Source organism: Pavona decussata, unplaced genomic scaffold (assembly GCF_977016875.1).
Source record: "Pavona decussata unplaced genomic scaffold, jaPavDecu1.1 SCAFFOLD_105, whole genome shotgun sequence".
Lineage (NCBI taxonomy): Eukaryota > Metazoa > Cnidaria > Anthozoa > Scleractinia > Agariciidae > Pavona > Pavona decussata.
In genome coordinates this window covers 872,756-886,249 of record NW_028145519.1, presented here as the reverse complement: position 1 = coordinate 886,249, position 13,494 = coordinate 872,756, and the positions used below count along the sequence as shown (strand labels likewise).

The 13,494-nt window shown below is 39.8% G+C and overlaps 2 protein-coding genes across 2 annotated transcripts; both read left to right on the top strand.

Annotated features, from left to right (window-relative positions):
- Window positions 1-5,623: 5,623 nt before the first annotated feature.
- LOC146471273 (uncharacterized) lies at window positions 5,624-8,589 on the top strand. Its single transcript, XM_085121081.1, has 3 exons — window positions 5,624-5,785; window positions 7,606-7,723; window positions 8,089-8,589. The coding sequence occupies exons 1-3, from the start codon at window positions 5,639-5,641 to the stop codon at window positions 8,538-8,540; spliced, it is 717 nt and encodes a 238-aa protein (XP_084977207.1). The 5' UTR covers window positions 5,624-5,638; the 3' UTR covers window positions 8,541-8,589.
- Window positions 8,590-8,824: 235 nt separating this feature from the next.
- On the top strand, window positions 8,825-10,111 carry LOC146471272 (serine protease 1-like). The gene is made up of 2 exons (XM_085121048.1): window positions 8,825-9,065; window positions 9,648-10,111. Exons 1-2 carry the CDS (start codon window positions 8,825-8,827, stop codon window positions 9,962-9,964), a joined length of 558 nt encoding a protein of 185 aa, XP_084977174.1. The 3' UTR covers window positions 9,965-10,111.
- The last annotated feature ends 3,383 nt before the right edge of the window (window positions 10,112-13,494 follow it).

The window sequence follows — 13,494 nt, the reverse complement described above, 5'->3', positions numbered from 1 at the left end:
GTACTCGAGTTGACGAATTTATTTCTCCTTAAATGGGAACCTACAGAGCTGAAGAATGGTAAAGGGTTTCTGTAATGCTAAGACTGTTTTGTAAAATAAGGAACAAATTGAAGTATTCGTGGCAAGTCAGAAGAGTATATTTTATTTAATTCCATATTAAGAAAAGTAAAAATTCTGCTTTTGCTCCCGGTGTTTGCCATACATTTTCGATTGCTGGTCTTCACTAGCGGCGCCAGCACAGGCGAGAGCACAAACACAACCATGAGAGCTTTATATATCATGAAACGAGTAAACGAATGCGACGCAAGCACAAGCGCAAGAAAAGAACAACTTTGAGCCTTGTTATTGTGCTTGCGCTAATGTGCTTATGCTTGTGTCGAGGCCATTTTCACGGTGAAATAAGCATTCGCTTGTGCTTGCGTCTGTCACTTGCGTCCCTGTAGTGAAAACCAGTCTTTATCTAGAGTCCAAGAATAGTTTAAGGAGTTCTCAAGTGTTCTTTGATGCGTTTTGATTACAATAGCAATCCTACGTCAATAGATATCAGTGACGTTTCATTTTCACAAGAGCAAATTATAGAAAGTTTCCCTAAAAACTGCCAACATATTTTGACGAACACCGAGCAAACTTGCCAGCACACGTTATGAATTTAATTTAATTAATTCAACAGAGGATAGACCGTGCGGTTTTGCATGGGAACTCAAATGGGTGATCTCTTTAACTTCAATAACAATGCCATTTCTTCTGTATTGTCTGCCCAAGCATTGTTCGAAACAGGCCCTCTTGCAGGGGCACACTGTCCTCTGAATAATCTGAATAAAATATGTTTACTTACGGTAACAAGAATGTGCGTGTATTTTCCGAGCAGAACTTTCTCTTACCCTAATGAAAATAAAATATCTGTTATCTCGATCATTGAAGAACATGGCAGACATAGGGTACCTTTTTTTAAAACTATTTTTCCCGCAATTTTTTACGCTCATCACTGCCAATCGCCAGTAAAGTCAACCCATCAGGTTGGTCAATCTTATCACATTACTTTTCGAAACTGCCACAAAAATCGCCAAGTGTATCCGCATTAATCGGGGGCAAAAATTGCTTGCGATTTTCCGCGCTGGCGATCAAATTCGACGCGATCGGCGTATAAAATCTCCAGGTGTGTCGCCGGCTTCATAATTTTCCCTGCATTTGTTTCCACAATAAAATATGTTTACTTACGGTGTGCGTGTGTTTTCCGAGCAGAACTTTCTTTTGCCCTTATGGAAATAAAATATCTGTTATCTCGATCTTAGAAGAACATGGCAGATACAGGGGTGCCTGTTTTTCTCTACTTTTGAAAGGAAGGCACGCATTGGAACTGTACCCACAGAGATGACTGATTCGCTTTTGTCTGTCACTGAGCAGAACCTTCCCCCAACTGATTAGTTTGTGAGAAACATTATGGTGTATCTATAGAAATGTTCTTAGGGTAGAAGGTTCTTTTTAAAAAAGCATGAGGACAAGTTTTTCTCTCATGAAGTCTTGACGAATTTGGTGGTGCAATTGCCAAAAGCCGGCGACACACTTGGCGATTTTATACGCCGATCGCCGCGATCGGCGTATAAAATCGCCGATATCTGGCATGTCAGATATCGGCGACTAAATTCGCCGGCATTTGCCAAGTGTCCCCATTCCCGCAATTTTCTACGCTCATCACTGTGAATCGCCAGTAAAGTCAACCCATCAGGTTGGTCAATCTTATCAGATGACTTTTCGAAACTCCCACATCGCCGCGATCGGGGGCAAAAATTGCTTGCGATTTTCGCTGGCGATCAAATTCGCCGAGATCGGCGTATAAAATTGCCAGGAGTCCCGGCTTAATAATTTTCCCCTGCATTTGTTCTACCACAGCAACTTTCCACAGTAAAATGTGTTTACTTACGGTTTGCGTGTGTTTTCCGAGCAGAACTTTCTTTTACTCTTATGGAAATAAAATATCTGTTATCTCGATCTTAGAAGAACATGGCAGACATAGGGGTGCCTGTTACGCGGGATGCCCTGAGGGGGCATACCGTGTCTAAAAACGGGTCGATTTCTTTTTTTTTTTTTTTTTACGCGGGATGCCCTGAGGGGGCATACCGTGTCTAAAAACGGGTCGATTTCTTTTTTTTTTTCTTCCTCGTAGCTACAAATCGGTACATTAATTTATTCATTAAACTCACCCCTCTCCTACTCGGGGTGTATTGTTCTCATTGTCTTCAACAGAAGCAGGCCAATCAAAATCCATTCTTGTCGCTTACATCGCGAGGGAGGGGACCCACTCACCCCTACCTGTGTGACGTCAACGCATCATTTGATCTATTTATTAAAAACAGATTAAATTTGGAGCCATATTGTTAACATGTTCTGGACTCAAGTGCGCCGTTTTCAAACGGAAATTTCACCATTTTGAAGCGGTGAATCGAAAGAACAACTTCTAAGAAGCACTCGACATCTAAAACGGTGGAAATTGGAGAGTATCTGGCGAAGAAATCGTGCTTTCTTTGACAGTCTTAGACCATGACGCGAGACTGAAAAGAGGTCATTGAGAAGCTTACGTTATCGCAATGGAATTCCCGCAATTTCCCTTGAAACCCTGAGTAGCGTAACACAAGGGAAACAACGTAACGCGATCGTCGTGACTCAAACTATTCCATTAGCAAGGATAGTTTTATCAATCGGCGAAGCATACCGTTGGAATAAGTGAATCAGCCCCAGCATCTCGCGTAATGCCAGTATAGCAGGCATCTTGTTTTTTTTTTTTTTTTCTTCCTCGTATCTTCAAATCGCTACATTAATTTATTCATTAAACTCTCCCCTCTCCTACTCGGGATGTATTGTTCTGATTGTCTTCAACAACAGCAGGTCAATCAAAATCCATTCTTGTCGCTTATATCGCGAGGGAGGGGACCCACTCACCCTTACCTGTGTGACGTCAACGCATCATTTGATTTCTTAATTAAAAGTGCATTAAATTGTCGCGCCATATTGTTTATAACATGTTCTGGACTCAAGTGTGCCGTTTTCAAACGGAAATTTCACCATTTTGAAGCGGCAAATCGAAAGAATAACTTCTAAGAAGCACTCGACATTTAAAACGGTGGAAATTGGTGAGTTCATGGCGAAGGAATCGTGCTTTGTTTGACAGTCTTAGACCACGACGCGAGACTGAAAAGAGGTCATTGAGAAGCTTACGTTATCGTAATGGAATTCCACACATTTCCGGTGAAAGTCTGGGTCGCGTAATACAAGGGAAACAACGTAACGCGATCGTCGTGACTCAATGAATCAGCCCCAGCATCACGCGTAATGCCAGTATAGCAGGCATCTTGTTTTTTTTTTCCTTCCTCGTATCCACAAATCGGTACATTAATTTATTCATTAAACTCTCCCCTCTCCTACTCGGGATGTATTGTTCTGATTGTCTTTAACAACAGCAGGCCAATCAAAATCCATTCTTGTCGCTTATATCGCGAGGGAGGGGACCCACTCACCCTTACCTGTGTGACGTCAACGCATCATTTGATTTCTTAATTAAAATTGCATTAAATTTGGCGCCATATTGTTTATAACATGTTCTGGACTCAAGTGTGCCGTTTTCAAACGGAAATTTCACCATTTTGAAGCGGTGAATCGAAAGAATACCTTCTAAGAAGCACCCGACATTTAAAACGGTAAAAAATTAGTGAGTTCCTGGCGAAGGAATCGTGCTTTGTTTGACAGTCTTAGACCACGACGCGAGACTGAAAAGAGGTCATTGAGAAGCTTATGTTATCGTAATGGAATTTCAAAAATTTCCGGTAAAAGTCTGAGTCACGTAACACAAGGGAAACAACGTAACGCGATCGTCACTCAAACTATTCCATTAGCAAGGATAGTTTTATCAATCGGCGAAGCATACAGCTGGAATAAATGAATCAGCCCCAGCATCACGCGTAATGCCAGTGTAGCAGGCATCTTGTTTATTCATTAAACTCTCCCCTCTCCTACTCGGGATGTATTGCTCTGATTGTCTTCAACAACAGCAGGCCAATCAACATCCATTCTTGTCGCTTATATTGCGAGGGAGGGGACACCCTCACCCCTACCTGTTTGACGTCAAAGCATCATTTAATTAACACTGGATCAAACTTGTGTCGCCATATTGTTAACATGTTCTGGACTCAAGTGTGCCGTTTTCAAACGAAAATTTCACCATTTTGAAGCGGTAAATGGAAAGAATAACTTCTAAGAAGCACTCGACATCTAAAACGATGGAAATTGGAGAGTTCCTGGCGAAGGAATCGTGCTTTGTTTGACAGTCTTAGACCACGATTGCAGACAGAAAAGAGGTCATTGAGAAGCTTACGTTATCACAATGGAATTCCCGCAATTTCCCTTGAAACCCTGAGTGGCGTAACACAAGGGAAACAACGTAACGCGATCTCCGTGACTCAAACTATTCCATTAGCAAGGATTGTTTTATAAATCTGCGAAACATACAGTTGGAATAAATGAATCAGCCCCAGCATCACGCGTAATGCCAGTATAGCAGGCATCTTGTTTTACACTATTTTTGAAAGGAAAATACGCATTGAAACTGTACCCGCAGAGATGACTGACTCGCTTTTGTCTGGCAAAGCAGAACTTTACCCCCACTGATTAGTTTGTAACAAACATTATGGTGTATCTATGGAAAGTTTCTAAGGGTAGAAGGTTCTTTTTGAAAAGTACGAGGACAAGTTTTCCTCTCATGAAGCCTTGACGAATTTGGTTGTGCAATTGCCCAAAGCCGGCGATACACTTAGCGATTTTATATCCCGATCGCCGCGATCGGCGTTTAAAATCGGCAATATCTGGCATGTCAGATATCGGCGACTAAATTCGCCAGCATTTGGCAAGTGTGCCCATTTCCGCAATTTTTTACGCTCATCACTGCGAGTAGCCAGTAAAGTCAACCCATCAGGTTGGTCAAGCTTATCACATCGATGACTTTTCGAAACTGCCACATCGCCGCGATCGGCGAAAAAAATCGTCAAGTGTGTCCGCATTAATCGGGGGCAAAAATTGCTTGCGTTTTTCGCTGGCGATCAAATTCGCCGCGATCGGCGTATAAAATCGCCAGGCGTCGCCGGCTTCAAGTAATAATTTTCCCTGGATTTAATTGTTCTACTACAGCAACTTTCCACAATAAAATATGTATAGTTACGGTGTGCGTGTGTTTTCCGAGCAGAACTTTCTTTTACTCTTATGGAAATAAAATATCTGTTATCTCGATCTTAGAAGAACATGGCAGACATAGGGGTGCCTGTTTGACACTATTTTTGAAAGGAAAATACTCATGGGAACTGTACCCGCAGAGATGATTGACTCGCTTTTGTCTGGCAAAGCAGAACTTTACTCCCACTGATTAGTTTGTAAGAAACATTATGGTGTATCTATGGAACGTTTCGTAAGGTAGAAGGTTCTTTTTAAAAAGCATGAGGACAAGTTTTTCTTTCATGAAGCCTTGACGAATTTGGTGGTGCAATTGCCTCATTATGGTGTATCTATGGAAAGTTTCTTAGAGTCCGCGTTTTCAGAGCAGAACTTTCTTTTTAATTACTGCTATTAAAATTTTTCCCATCTACGAAGAGGTCCCATGGATACCAAAGGATATAAAATAGAGACGTTGTTTGCTTTGAGCTATCTTCTTGCAGAGACTGCAGAGGAAACGCGTTGGAATCACGAAAGCCAAGATTGTCCATTTGCTGCTCTCTTGGAAAACCAGTTGCAACAGTTACCAAAGGTGAGATTTTTATTCGATCAAAATGACGATGACTTACCTTCTTTCAAGTCGAAGTTTCAACGCAGAAAATCCTTTCAGTGTTTCTTTATATGTGACATCGTTTTCATTCCTACTGCCGAAATTGTGATAACCTGAGTATAGCTCGAGCCCAACAAAGACCCGAACTTGTTGAACGGATTGAAAACACAAAAAATTGAAATTGAAATTTTTTTTGTGGGTTTTCATTTACTATTACATAACTTATTTAGATTTTTTTTTTCATCGTTATTTACTTCCTTCCCCTTTTAGGACTGCAAAGGCCTCTGAGCATGGGTAGAAAGACCATAGCAAACGAATTGAATAGCTCATTTCTCCTCAAAAAAGCATAGAATATAAACATGCTACTCACCGGCCTAGATTGATCCATATATGGCAAACACTGTGCATTCGTGCCGTCTTCAAGGACTTGGCAGTGAGCAAATATCTGATTGATATATCACTTAGTAAGTGCGTGCTAAATAAGGGAAAGGTATTTCCCTTTCATTTCTTACTTTTCCCAAAATAATGAGAAGTCGCTCCAATTTTTCTTATGTTTTATCATCGTAGTGAGGCAAATTAAAATATCTGTAACTTTCCTACGAGGGGTATATGGAAAAAATTTCTGTTTTTCTTAACGATGTAAATAACATCCCGGCTAATAACAGAGGCTCCCATGTAAGCCAATTCGTCCATAAAATGATTCTCTGATTTTCAATGAAACAGGGAAGAACTGCAGACGACAACAATAAAATGGTATGACTGACACTTTATAAGTGCGGCTAATGCTGGCTTAGCCATTGGCTGGCTTGCCATCCAATCCCGACTCTGAAAGACCAAAACCTCGTAGAATCGCTAACGTGTGAAAACTGGGTCGTTATTCCTCCAGATCTAAAGATAGCAAAACTCTTCTTTTTCTTTTTCTTTCTTCGTTTTTTTAACCCATCAAAAGGTAGCCCAAGGTGGGGTTAATTTTATTATTGACCACTTTCTAAAAGTAATAGTGGTTGTGTTTTCACTAGGCCAATTTACTAGCTGAACATTCTTTCTTGGTGGTTGTTTACAGACTGACATTTAACTAGTCAAACATGGTATCTGTTTTCATTATGCAATTTAACCCGGAATTTGAGCCGCTAAATTAAATATTCAAATTACAAAAGCGCGCAACTTTCAAAAATGGCAGCAGACGAACCGCTTTTAATAACTTCTTTTATGTTGATTCTCGCTATATTTATGCCCAAAAGAAGGGGTTTCTCTCTACAGATGAGGAGGATGCGACAAAATGTTTCCCAACGGCAAAACAACATTCATCGCCGTAAGTGCAAGGCCGTGTGGGCTTATCCGGCAAGACCACAGCTTTGGTTTTGAGGTATCGTTGAAGTCATCTGTCGTTTTTCTGTTTCGCAAAGTGGACCACGAAGCGAACTGAAACACGAAACTAGCGTCTAGTAAATAATATTGCCAAATTACTTGACAGGCGGCTTTCACTACGTGCAATGTGATTGGCTGCAGTATTTACCAGGACAAGTTATACCATCTCGCGAGGTAGTATAACTCTGCATGATTTTCCGGTCTTAAAGGTGAGATAATCTCTCGTTTTCTCTCGTGAAAACAGCTTGCATTTTTTAACTCGCTAAACAAAAGACGAACTGTTTTCACTGTATTTCCGGACTTTTCCGGCTTTGTCTAGCTAAAATTGTCCTAGTGAAAACACAACCAGTGTAATGATAGTTATGGTCAAAGTGATAATTTTAACACTGATTGTGATAACCCCGCGTTTTTCTTTCTTTTTTTTTTATGTCCAGGTTTACAGAGTAAAGATGGCTCTCAAGTTGGTGATGGCTCTTGTGCTCACACTGTCCGCATTTGGAATAGGCGGAAAATTGCCACGACCAACACCTAAACTACAAGAACCACGTGCAGGTATTCTAAAGGTGTATCTTACGTGTTGAAAGTGAGTTTCCTATCAAATTAAGTCCACTTTGCTAAAGACGCTGCCAAAAAAAAAAAAAAAAAAAAAATCAATAATTATCGTCACACAAATAAATTGTCTTGTTTTCTTCTCAATCGGTTTCAGCTATAAAAGGTTAAACTAGGAGGCGTCAATCAATTTGATCGCGCCAAATGGCCTTTATGATAAAATACTAACAAACAGTGGAGTCCAAACACAAACACCAGCTGAGTACTAGTGCTTCATCTGGGTTTCATTCAGAACTAAACTAAACTATGACATGTCCATTGAAATGTTTGTTATTGATTAATTTAATACGCTCTCCATTTTTTTGCAGTGGAACCCAGGGTTTGGGAATTGCCCCAACGAGAGGGTGAGTTAAGCCTCTTGTACTGTTTTCCGATTACCAGTATCTCGTATGTTTCAAGGAAAACATCGTGTAGCTTGATTGAACTTGAGGCGAGCGTACAGCACCGCCAGCAGTTTCAATCGACACCCAACAATGTCATAGCCAAAATTTCTTATAGCCATTCCCGCCATTTTCCTTATTTTCTATTGTCGTTAGGCAAATTTGATGCCGTCGATCGATCAGGTCAGTGTGGCTATCGTCCCGGGAAAAAAATTGTCGGTGGAACCGAGGCAACGAAAGGTTCATGGCCATGGCAAGCGCAGCTATTAACGAGAAGCAACAGTCAATATTACTTGTGCGGGGGAACTTTGGTTGACAATAATTGGGTGGTCACTGCAGCCAACTGTACCGAGAATGCCGAAGCAATTTTCATCAGGTGAGATAGAAACCCAGCGCCTTCACTATAAACAGAGGAACCCACACACACAGCGCAGCATTGCGCAACCTTAAAGCCTGCTTGAAGACGCTGAGTGATCGCTAAAGCTAAGTGATACCAATAAATAACAATATTTTTATAAAAAGAAAAGAGTGTATTTCGAAAAAAACATATTTATTTATTTATTTATTTATTTATTTATTTATTTATGTATGTATGTATGTATTTATTTATTTATTTATTTATTTATTTATTTATTTATTTATTTATCATGACAACCTACCCCTCATGACTGTGATTTACCGGTTAGCTGTGAGTGTGGTCATCAACTCGATCTGTTCAGATGAGCAGCACTTTTGGGCGTCAAAAATACTTCCGCATCCGAATTACAATAAATATGACAGCTACACGCACGACATCGCCATGTTGAAATTGCCGTCCCCTGCACGGATCACCGACAATGTTAACCTGGCTTGTTTGCCTCAATCGAGCGTGGATGTGGCCGTTGGCAAGACGTGTTGGGTGACAGGTATGAATGATGAAAAGGAGACTTAGTGATAAAAGCAATAAAAAACTCCACTGCTAATACAAGTGTCGAGACAAACAGTTGCAAATACAATAACCACAAGAAGCCATAAAACATTACGAAATACAAAAACATGCAAGCACAAGATTCCATAACACACTGCGAACTATACGACAAAATGTATTTATTTTTCTTAAACTTGCATCAAAAGTTAATTTTACCTTAGTGTTGGGATAGTTTAGGGAGGGCCATTATGTACACGAGTACTGAGTCATCAGTAACTGATGTCACCCTCATTATTAAAAAGTTGTGATGAACTTATAGCATAGGCAAGTGCAATGGTCTGTACAAACATAAGAAATGCACGCACAAGAGTCTATACAAGCACTAAGGACTGCAAGCGCAAGAGTCTGTACAAACACTAAGAACTGCAAGCACAAGAGTCTAAATACTTCTTTTTCGAATCCTTTATTTTACTCTTCTTTCCCTATTATTATTATTATTATTATAATTATTATTATTATTATTATTATTATTATTACTGTATTATTAATATTGTTATTATTATTAATATAGTTTTTTTAGGATTTGGAGCCACCTCTCCTAGATCGGATGTTCTGATGGAAGTTTCCCTCCCAATTGTCTCGCGAGCCACTTGTCAAGCGGGCTATCCGTACGAAGATATCGACCAGTCCATGATCTGCGCTGGCTATTCTGAGGGCGGTAAAGACTCCTGCCAGGGGGATTCAGGGGGCCCGTTGGTGTGTGAAGAAAACGGCAAGTTCTTCCTTGAGGGTGTGGTATCGTGGGGATACGGATGTGCGCGCCCGGGACATTATGGCGTCTACGCTGACGTTCGCTACTTCAAGACCTGGATCGATACTACAATGAGCGGAAATTAAGGAAACAATCCAGTAAACCTGTTAATCTTTACCTGGAGAAATTAGAAGACACAGGTCTTTAAACCTGTTTAGAACACTAATATGTAAGTAAGGAATTCAGTAAACTTGTTTATAAGGCGTGGGATGATAAATTCATCAAAAACAAAACTGCAAGTTTTTATTCCTGAAGTGTCCACATGCTTGGTATCATTAGTATTATTCATAAACTGCACAGTCTACAATGCAAACACCATGACGCATTTAATTTATTTTGGCTCCACAAAATCACTGATTTACCTAGGAGCAATTCGTCGTAATTTCTAAACATCACAAGTAACAATTCAAGTCACTTTTGGTCCGCCAGCGAGCGACTTTCGAAAAAAAAAAAAAATTCGTAGGCGCGTGGCTTTTAATAAACCATAACAACCTAGACATCAAGAGCAAGCATAACATTTCTAAAATTTGATCATTCAATTGAATTTAACGGTATCGAACGCTGGCGTTGAAGCCAAACAATTGCACCACACCAACCGCAGTGGCTCATTCAACAAAGCAAAAGTGTGAGGCTTTTCCGATATTTGCATTGATTACTTAGCTCTGCAAGTGTATAGTACGAGTAGCTAAAAAGTTGCGAGACACATTGCATAAAAGGGTGTCGCACGAGAAATATTTCAAATGTCGAAAACCCCGACAATATTTTGCTTGTCATTATAAGAGGAATGTTTTGCCTAAATTCATAAACAGCAACTGCTTTCGTGTTGGTTTTTCCCCCTTTTCCTTTAAAACTGTTCTAGCCTAAATAACTTGGGCTTGGATTTCTTTCCCGGGAGGGGGGGGGGGGGGGGGGGAGGCAATCCCATATAGAAGTGACGGGGTAGATCGTGGTTTGGTACCTCTCAGCTGAGGTGCTAACATCTAAAAACTTCCGTCAAAGGTATTGCGATGCATTTTAGGGTAAATACGAGAGAAAATACGAGAGGAAGTAAATGCAGTTAAGAACACTTCTCTAAAAAAAAAAAGAAGTGGGAAAATGAAACGACTCCTTCAACTTATGTCAAAACGTGTAGAACTGGACAAAACCGGAAAGTAAACTTTACTTTGCATAAAATTGTATGTTTAAAAAGTAACAGTCATTAAGAGATGGATTTATCAGGAAATTTAACCAGTATGCAATATTTTCTTTACAAACAAGGCCGTTTCAGTTCTTTAACGTTTTACTGGCGAATCGACGGGTTCAGTTAGTATGTCAAAATGCGGGAAATCCGCTTTTACAGTCTTTTTTTTTTTTTTTTTTTTTTTTTTACAGATTTAGTAATTACAATGTCTACTGAAAACTAGCAATATAGTTTCATTTCTAGAACTGATGCACTTTTAGAGAAATTAAAATGGCCGAAATATGTCTACTTCATTGAACGGTTAATTTATTTTCAAATGATAAAACAGTCCAATGATTGACATATAACTGAAAGCGTCGATTCGCCAGTAGACCGTTAAAAATCTGTAACGGCCTTGAATTTAAGAAAATATTACATACTGATTTAATGTCTGATAAATCCATCTCTTAATCTCTGTTATTTTTTAAACAACTTCAAGCAAAGTAAGGCTTACTTTACGGTTTTGTCCAATTCTCCACCTTTTGACATAAGTTGAAAAAGCCTTCGCTAATACTGCAAATCATTCCAACTGTACAAAGTTCCAGACTTCTGAATCTTTTCTTGCAGCTTGTAAGGCTATTTATCGCCAGTGGTATTCCGTGCTCTCATTTGATACCATGAACAGCTTTTGGGGTTCCGAAGGAATACAACGTGGACCTCCATTTACAGTGATTTGCCTTTGACATTTACCCTGTAATTCGCCATCATCTGCCATCACTCGCTTTAGAAGAAAGTAAATTTAGAGTTTTACGAAGTATTGCATCAACGCAAGCAGTTCACCGCAGATTATGGGTCAAAATTGGCCACAAACCACTCTTTCCGATGTAGAATCAGCTCATCGCTCATAGGAACCCATAGGCCTTAGAAGTTAGCGATCAGCGGCGTTGACTAAAGTAATTTCCCCTTCGTATCATTATGACCTAAAGTCCATTTCCTGATGTACTGAAACTCCCATTAGTCAGGAGATCACACTTAACGTGCAATTTATTTTTCCAAACCCTTTTCACTGCTAAAAAGGTGACAACTTTCATAAATCACGAGATATGTGAACGATGTGACAGCGTTAAGGTGAAATTTGAGCCAGTTCCTGCCTTGTTTCATCCGAACAATGCATGCTGTTTGACCTATTTTGACGGATACTTAAGAATTGGTTCATGCTTAGCGTGCGTATATCGAGTTATGGATGCACGCGGGAAGTTTGGAGAACACGAGAAAAGGGTAAGAGTTGCTCGAGGCGTAGCCGAGAGCAACTCTAGCTTCTTGAGTGCTCTCGAAACTTTCCAAGTGCATCCATAACTCGATATATGCACAGCTAAAAGCATGAACCAATTCTTTTATAACATAGTGAAAATAAAGTAAATGATTCCTGGAAAACAGATTTTGTTCCAGATTACTGATTACAAAATTCTCTGTAAAAAACAAAAGGCGAAAATGGTTTCTCATAACGGTTTAATCTTAACGTTTCATTAAGCTTCATGCTCTTATAAATATAGATCTTTTATGGTGTTGTTTCTCTGTAAAAGTTTTTTTAAAAACACGGCGCGTACATGCCTCCCCCATCTGACTTGCACATGTCATCTGATGGACGCACGGCCGTGCGTATGTTGAGAAATGTACCATGATGACGCCAATAGGAATTAGATAAGGATGCACGCGCGCTATGTTATAATGGATTTTGTGGAGAGTGATCTTTGCAAGCCTAAACGTATGAGCTGTTAAAGAAAACCTACAAAACAAAAAATCTCAATATTTTAGTTGAAAATGAATCCGAGGGAAAAAGGAACAACTACTGACAACCTTCTTGCTCCATACTCTCTCCTCTCCGGCAAAGAGTAAAACGGGTTAAGATATTTCTAAAAACTTTAAAGGAGGGAGGGGAGGGAAGGTAGCATCCCCACCCCTTGTACGCCCAAAGGTGAAGAGAAAATCTTACTTATTATTCACAGTCGGCTGAAAGGTAGACCCTACGGATTAGCAAATGCTTGACAGAAATATTTAGAACGGATTCAACGCTGCCGGATACTAGTGCATCTAATCGGCCAATTTTAGAAATACGGTAACTAACAATAAAGCAAAATTCGTTTTTGTTTGAATTTTCTACAGATTTGGAAGCCTCGGTTTCCTAAAAAAGGAAATGACTGTACCCAGAGGGTCCATATAATGATCTTTTAATCGCCATTTCAGAAATTGAATATTGAAATTTATCGTTCAAAAGACCGCGCGGTTTACAATTCAGGAAAAAACTAAGAATTTGTTTATTACCAGTCCGAAATAAATTCGGTAAAGGGCGAGTGACAATTTTCCTTAAAATATTACGAGAATACAAGACTTTTGAAACGTTTAATGTTTAGTCAGAAAAAATAATTAAGCATTCACTTTACGCTGTGGATTGCCCTG